Raw genomic sequence first — 9,056 nt, forward strand, 5'->3', positions numbered from 1 at the left:
TACAGAAGAGGAAATTAAAAAAGCTATACACAAACTTAAAACAGGCAAAAGTTCGGTAAACGATAATATAATTGGTGAAATGTTAGCTGCGAATCCTCTTTTCTTTGCGCCTATTTTTAAAATTCTTTTCAACTCTATGTTTAACAATGAAATATATCCAGATAAATTGACCGAATGTATAGTTATCCCTGTACCCAAAAGCGGTGATTTGTCTGACCCTAACAATTTCAGGCCGATTGTATTTGTGAGCTTTCTTTCTAAGATATTTACTAGCATATTAAGGAACGTTTGCTTTCGTGGTTTGAAGACGAACAGAAATTAATAGACAATCAATTTGGATTTCGTCCTGGTCGTTCAACTGTAGATGCCATTTTCACGCTGCATGGAATTATATCACATGTATTAGTACACAAACTTCAGCTTTGTTGTGCCTTCGTGGACTTTCGCAAGCCTTTTGATAAGCTACACAGAAGAATCTTAATATACAAACTGCTAAATAATGGCATTAGTAATAAATTTGTTTCTATGGTTAAAACTTTATATTCATCAGTGCGTCTTCGTGTACGATCTGGAGGAGTGCTGTCAGATGCGTTTGACAATTTTCTCGGTGTGCAACTAGGGGAACCTTTATCACCTTTGCTGCTTTTGTTTTTTATTAGGGTCATTATCAAAAAAACATGCAAAACTATGTTATTGGGTCTTTTTAAGTCACAGACATGAAAATATATCAAAATAACACTTGCATATGTTAGATATGAATGTTTTGTGATACACAATATACAGTTAATAGTATGAAATGTTATAAAAACATCCTTAATGTTTTCTTAAACCCTTGGAGATAGCCAGAATAAACTGTTATTTTGTACTATAAATCCTTTCAGACTTGAAATAGGACTACTATTCATATCATTTGTTATTATGATTTATCACTTATTATTGCATTTTGAATCTTTGATACATACAAACATTGATCACTTGGCGTCCGTCGTCCGTCGTCGTTAGCTTTTACAAAAATCTTCTCCTCTGAAACTACTGGGCCTAATTTAACTAAACTTAGCCACAATTATTATTAGGGAATCTAGTTTAAAAAATGTGTTCATGTGACCGGGCCAACCAACCAAGATGGCCGCCATGGCTAAAAATAGAACATAGGGGTAAAATGTAGATTTTGGCTTATAACTCTGAAACCAAAGCTTTTAAGAGCAAATCTGACAGGGTTTAAATTGTTAAACAAGTCAATATATATCTGTCCTGAAATTTTCAGATGAATTAGACAACTGGTTGTTGGCTTGCTGCCCCCAATTGGTAAATTTTAAAGAAATTTTGCCGTTTTTGGTTATTATCTTGAATACTTTTATAGATAGAGATAAACTGTAAACAGCAATAATGTTCAGCAAATTAAGATATAAAAATAAGTCAAATGACCAAAACGGTCAGTTGACCCCTTAAGGAGTTATTGCCCTTTATAGTCAATTTTTAACAACTTTCACAAGTTTGGTAAATTTTTACAAAAGATTTTCCTCTATATCTAAAGGGCCAAGTTTATTATAGATAGAGAAAATTGTAAGTAGCAAGAATGTACAGTAAAGTAAGATCTACAAACACATCACTATCACCAAAACACAATCTTGTCATGAATCCACCTGTGTCCTTTGTTTAATGTGCACATAGACCAAGGTGAGCGACACAGGCTCTTCAGTACTTAATAAAAGTAAAATTTGAAATGTGATGTCAATGGTGATACTTTTGTGTCATTGGATTTACTGAAGGGTCAGTGGTGTTACTATATAAAAATGCAACATTTTAAAAATTTTATTCATAAATTAAAGTGTTTTTAAGTCGTATACGAAGGATTAGTATATTATAGTATCATTTAATCTTATACATTTTACATTTATTCAGTTTAAGTGTATTTTTAACAACGGCCATAATTAGGACAGCCAACTTTTGTACGACAATGTATTCTGAAATTTATGTTTGGATAGAATGCACAGCTATATGAATAATGCCAATAAGTCGTAATTTTAACCTAAACAACAAATTGGAACAGTTGTTTGATGTTTAACAATAATATTTAGTACCTAAATGTATGTTTTAAATTGGTAACACCATTGACACGATTCTATCAAAGGATGACCTAAAATTGTTAAAATTGAAGGAACTCTTCATTTTCCCCATTGCATACTTCTGAATATCGTTGCTACCATACTATAGAATAGAGGGCTACATTCAAATATTTTAAACAGTGACATCGTTTTTCAAAATATTACTTCGTCGAAATTTGCACTTTTATTTTATAATGACCCATTAACGACATTATTCAAGATATTTCCGTTGAAACCGATAATGACATCGTGTCTCTACATGGATTTTTAATATATTTGATCTTAATTGCTGATGATACTGTACTTTTTGGAAAATCAACGAATGCGTTGCAGCATCTACTGAATAAATTACTGTTATATTGGGTTAATAAATGGATCATAGAGGTAAACACGGAGAAGACAAAAATTGTTGTTTTCCGAAATGGATGGAGGCCTGTGGTAAACCGTCTTTATTTACGACAGAGAATTAGAAATTGTGAACTCATATGTATACCTTGGTGTGTTGCTCCACTATAATGGAAAGTTTTTACAAACTCAAAAGCGTTTATCTCAACAAGGATCAAGAGCGTTATCTTCACTAATAAATTCATTGAAACAAATATATGTGACTACTGAACAACATTTTTTTCTATTCGATAGTATGGTTGGATCCGTTTTAAGTTATGGGTCTGAAATATGGAGTTTTCATCGTGCTGGTGATATAGAGCCTTTACATAATAGATTTTGTAGATTTATTTTGAAAATTGGTAAAAAAATTCCATACAAATTTTTTAAAATATAAAATCCTGAAATATTGGGTTCATACTGTAACTAATAAACCTCATATTGTAGAAGATGCAAATAATGGTATACTAAAATTAACTGGGCGTCTAACGTAAAAAAATTGTTATTTAACCTTGGATTTTATGATGTATGGATTTCACAAGATACTAGTAAATTATCATTTGATTGTATAAAACACGTATTAAAGATAATTTTTTACAAAGCTGGAATACAGCTTTAGAAGAATGTAACCAACTTTGTATTTATAAACGTTATAAACTAGTATTTGGTTTTGAAAAATACTTAGATTTTCATTGTAATGTATCTATATTAACAAAACTGCGTAGCGGCACACTTAGATTAAATGTTGAAGTTGGTCGTTATCTAAATACTCAAATAGAAAACAGAATTTGTATATGTTGCAATATGAATGTTTTAGAGGACGAATATCATTTTGTTTTATCATGTCCAGCGTATAGATCTGTGCGTATAGAATTTTTACCTTTATTCTACTGTTCTTGGCCAAATCGGCACAAGTTAGATATTTACTACAAGCTCATTCTAAATCACTGACAGGATTCATTCATTCATTCATTCATTCATTCATTCATTCATTCATTCATTCATTCATTCATTCATTCATTCATTCATTCATTCATTCATTCATTCATTCATTCATTCATTCATTCATTCATTCATTCATTCATTCATTCATTCATTCATTCATTCATTCATTCATTCATTCATTCATTCATTCATTCATTCATTCATTCATTCATTCATTCATTCATTCATTCATTCATTCATTCATTCATTCATTCATTCATTCATTCATTCATTCATTCATTCATTCATTCATTCATTCATTCATTCATTCATTCATTCATTCATTCATTCATTCATTCATTCATTCATTCATTCATTCATTCATTCATTCATTCATTCATTCATTCATTCATTCATTCATTCATTCATTCATTCATTCATTCATTCATTCATTCATTCATTCATTCATTCATTCATTCATTCATTCATTCATTTTCATTCACATTCATTCACATTCATTCATTCATTCATTCATTCATTCATTCATTCATTCATTCATTCATTCATTCATTCATTCATCCATCCTTCCATCCATCCATCCATCCATCCATTCATTCATTCATTCATTCATTCATCCATTCATTCATTCATTCATTCATTCATTCATTCATTCATTCATTCATTCATTCATTCATTCATTCATTCATTCATTCATTCATATTCATTCATTCATTCATTCATTCATTCATTCATTCATTCATTCATATTCATTCATTCATTCATTCATTCATTCATTCATTCATTCATTCATTCATTCATTCATTCATATGAAATTCATATGAAATTCATATCCTGTTAGCTTAATTGTGTCAATATCGTCAGTTTTGGTTTCTACTAAGCAAATTATGTAATTTTTTCTTATTAGTTTTTTAAATTCTTCATAGTTCAATCTCTTCTTAATTCCACAACAAAACAGATGGATCATTGTCTTTTCCTGATTAGTCTACACTGATAAATGTATGTTCTCCTTGGCATTTCTAACGAGGTGTCTTGGGACTAGACCCTTCATGCTGTCGTTTGTATCGTCCATTCTGTGTGTCATTGGATGGAGTCATCAGAACGTCCCTGTATCCAGTGTTCTCTCCGCTACCTTCGCGCTGTATTTCTGTTGGTACTGGTTCTTGGTTTTGCTGAGTGGGGTTTTCTATATTTGATCTCGGAATAAACAGTTTCCCATCGATATATAACTTGTCTCGAAACATTTTGACAAGTTTTCCCTCCTGTTTTGTCAATTTCATAACGGGATAAAGCCTTTTTCGTTCTTCTTCTATTTCAGCATGGAATTGTCCCTGTATTCCGAAAGGTTTACCTCGTAACTTGTTCGCATTTTTAAGAACGTGTTCTAAGTCACGATGATACAGAAACCGAGCTACTATATTGGTCGTGCTCTATTTAGACATCTCTTTCCGAATCTATGGACATTTCCAAAATCAATTGGATGTTGTATTTCTAGTTCTTCGTACTAGAAGTTTTGCAGGTTTTGTTCACAATTTTCATATTTTGCATTCTAATGCTAAAAAGATGGGTCACACCAGGGGACTGCAAGATCGCCCTTGCTTTTAATAATGTCAAACAAATGACTGAACAATCTATCAATAATTTTAAATAACTGGTAATTGGATTTTTTTTTGTATCCGGACCCCCGCCTGATAATATGTCTTCTGCACAACAAAGAATAAATTAGTGCCTTGATATTGACATGTGATTACGCAATGAACTAACATAAAAGTAGAAAACAAAATATATATGTACTGTTAAAATGATTGTGGCAACTTTCAAAAATGAGATTTAACCCTAGCCTATGTTCTTTGAGAACAGTTACTCATGTGTCCTGTTTCCAAGGCAAACTTTTTGTGCATCTTGAGCATTCCATCTTGTAAGTTCAAGTTTAACTTCCAATACTGCGTGCCTAGTCGACCCACTTATCTGTTGGATTTATTCATAATTTGTATTCGTCCTGTAGTTATGAATGTATGTGGTTTTAAAGTAACATTGATGTCTAAGTGTTAGTTTTCTTTAGTGAGATTGTCGGCGAAATCATGACAGTATTTAAAGGGTTCTTTTAAAAAAATAAAAAAGAGATTTCGAGTTTACGCCAATAAGACATCAATTTACTTAATGCATGACTTTGCGGTATGAGTTTTGCTCGTTGTTGAAGGACATCCGGTGACCTACGGTTGTTATTTACATGGTCTCTGGTTGAGAGTTGTCTCATTGGCAATCATACCTCCTCTTCTTATTTTTGAATAATAAAAAGACTTATTTGCCCTTAAATTAAAATTGTTCTTGCTCTATCAACAGTTTTTCTGTGTAGTGGTTTGTCGATTTGTGGTTTTCTTTTGGTCGTGATATCTGTTTTTCTTTTTCTTGTGGTTAACTGTCCCTTGATAATTTTCTCCCTGATTGTATACAGTCTTGAACAATAGCCGGGTTTAGTATGGTATGATTTTTGTTGATAATACTATAAATCTGTATACTGCAATTTACAGATGGAGCAAGGTCGACATATATCAAAGAAATCGCTCCAACCGGTGATCGGGGCCCTTGTTGTGAGGTGTGAGCTGTATCATAGTGGGCGAGTGTCACCTTATTGGGAATGAGGAAAACGACAAAGAAAAGGCTGAACATTTCGTTGCTTTTTGATTACATGAAATGCGCGTAAGACTTTTGTTGTGAATTTACACACTATTTCCTTACAGCACTGTTCATTGTTTTCTCATGCTTGCTTCATGAATTAAGCAAAGTATACTACTAAAAAAGGAATAGCACATGGTCTTATTCTCATAGCGACAAATTAATGAAAAATAAAACAAAATATTAAAGAAATAAACATACATTCCTATCTCTGAGATGGACCTTTTAAGTGTGCGTGTTTTAAATAATCATTTTTCCAAAGCAAAAGTTAAAGTTAGTATAACGATCTTTATTTTACGTTTTCAAACGTAATTACTTGTGAAATACAAAAGCATGATCACCACACGTGGTGGTAGTTAATTTCTTACTTCTGTGTCAAATTTGAGATTCAAATAAATTTCTCTTTATGTGATCTTTTAAAAGGACATTTCGATTTAAAATTAAATTTAAACTAAATTGGCAAAATTCCAACCCACGCAAAGAATATATTAAAAATAAAATCTTCTTTCATGTAAATATTTATCTACAATGTCAACATAACAAGATCAACAATAAATAAGGTCAATTTCTTTCAAAGTTTCGGTATTTGGTCTTCTTGGTTACTGCTTTCCTGAAATGGGTGCGGAAATTTTCATTATGAATAACATAAGCCACTGGTTTTGCAAATGCCGTGCAATGTGTGAAAATAACAAAAATATAAAACACAACATCAGGAATTCCATGGTAACGGTCGAAAGTTTGAACATACGTGATGATAATATACGGTATCCATAACAACAGATATGTTACCGTTATGATGAGATAGGTTTTGATCAATGTCACATCACTTTTATACAAATAAAAAATGTTTTTAACTCCTTCTGTGTCCTTTGATGTCTTATTTTCCTCATCTGAGCTTTCATCTCGAGCAAATCCGTCTTTATCGATTTCTCTTCCTAAAATCGGTTTCTTTCGTTTCATCCCAGCATTCTGGAATTTCAGCTGTTGTCTTTTAAGCCTAGCCGAGTAGCTGTCTCCGTTCGCAAAATCAGCTTGTTCCAAGATTATCTGACCTCCGTTAGATACTCCTTTTTGTAACTTTTTCATTTTAATGAATATGATAACATAAGCTATAACCATGACTAAAAACGGAATTCCTACGGCAACGGCTGTTGCAAATCTCATTTGTCGCGTGTTTTTTTCATAGTCCATAGAACACTGGAATTGATTTTCAAAATAGGTTGTTTCTCCCCATCCGGTAAAAGGAAAAATTGAAATAACTGCATCAAAAAGCCACATAGCAATTAGAATAATAACAATTACCGTATTAATGCATATTTCACTGTGTCGAGATGGCTTTAATATGAAAAGTGCCCTCTCTAATGCCAACAGCATGAATGTATGCATATTCAACAGCAAACAAAAAGACATTGTAAATTCTTGAAGTTGACAAACCTCTGTTGGTAGTCCCCATTCTCCCAGGAAAGCTGATATCAGACTAAACAGTGTCCAGGATGTGATGGATATTATGTCTACTAAAGCTAAACTGAATAAGAAGTATTTAGTTGGTTGGCGAAGTTGTCTTCTTCTTATGAAAACGAAAACATATAAAATGTTAAATAACAATCCTAAAACTGCAATCAACGTGAAACTAATCCCAACACCAATTTTGACGGAAGTATCCATAGTTCGGCAGGTATATATAGTTCTATTTCACTTTCCCAAACATAGATTCCTTTAAAATAAAATTGTGTCAGGTATTTAGTACTTTTACACTTTTCCGAACATAAATACTTTTAAAATAAAAATGTTGTCATAATTCACAGTACTCTTACACTTTCCATAACATAGACTCCTCTAAATAAAATGTATACGTATGATATATCAAATAAATTTCACATAATCTCCTGTGTCTATTCAATGTGTATATAAACTACAAGGAGCGATACCTGGTGTTAAATTCGTGCTCAAACACGATCACCAAACGGATCAGATGAAAAGATTCACTAGTATTTTATATACCTTGATATATTTACATAAGTATTTCTTACTGAATACACGTTTTTATAAAAAGAAACAAATCTAAACTCGTTATGCACCATAGATTTGTATATGTTAATAATTAATTACTGATTTTTGGGATTTAACATTTCCAATATGCCTTGATGTGATTAAATTGTCTAAAACTAATTTGTTAAGAATAGTATTAGTTTCGTTTGCTTGATTAAATTAAAACAATTTATCTGGCAGATGCTTTTAATTACTTTATACAACACGAGCTTAAAGTTTTATACTTTTAAACATTCATGCCTCATAATTTTAAAGTTATACACTTTATAATACAGGTGCGTTATAAAAGTGTTTTTTAATTTACCTTTATTACGACATTGGAGATCCAGAATGTATGAGTGCCTTTGAAGATCTATCAAGTATTATTATTCTCGGGCAATCCAGATAGGCATATATATATATAAACAAAATAAAATATAACAAAAAATATATACCGAACTCAAGTCCCTATAAATCAAATGACAAAATCTAAAGCGCAAACACTCCAAACAAATTGAAAACAACTGGCATATCCCTGCCTTGGTACAGGCATTTCCTTGGGTAGAAAATTATGGTTTTATAGCTAGATAAACCTCTCACTTGTATAACAGGCGCATAAAATTTATAACGTTGTATGTTGGTACATAAAAAGTATAAGAAAATTGTGCATAAAAACATCTATGATATCTATATTCTCTATAATAATTTCAAAATTCAATTTCCAGACAAAGAAACTTACTAAAATCAAATTCCCCATCTGTATAGAAAGTAGAGTTCACTGAAGTTCCTGGTAAACCTTTCAATCAGTTATTATATGCTTTTTGAGAACCGTTCCTGACTCTATTTCGTATGCATCCATATGCGTATTCAATCCGAGTGATATATCTGTACTCGGTTGTCAGTCGCCCGTGTATTCTTTGT

The 9,056-nt window shown here is 31.8% G+C and overlaps 1 protein-coding gene across 1 annotated transcript; it reads right to left on the reverse strand.

Moving 5' to 3' along the window:
* Window positions 1–6,609: 6,609 nt before the first annotated feature.
* LOC139517725 (rhodopsin, GQ-coupled-like) lies at window positions 6,610–8,077 on the reverse strand. The gene has a single exon (XM_071309087.1). The coding sequence runs from the start codon at window positions 7,770–7,772 to the stop codon at window positions 6,669–6,671; it is 1,104 nt and encodes a 367-aa protein (XP_071165188.1). The 5' UTR covers window positions 7,773–8,077; the 3' UTR covers window positions 6,610–6,668.
* Between the last annotated feature and the right edge of the window lie 979 nt (window positions 8,078–9,056).

Source organism: Mytilus edulis, chromosome 3, assembly GCF_963676685.1.
Source record: "Mytilus edulis chromosome 3, xbMytEdul2.2, whole genome shotgun sequence".
Taxonomy (NCBI): domain Eukaryota; kingdom Metazoa; phylum Mollusca; class Bivalvia; order Mytilida; family Mytilidae; genus Mytilus; species Mytilus edulis.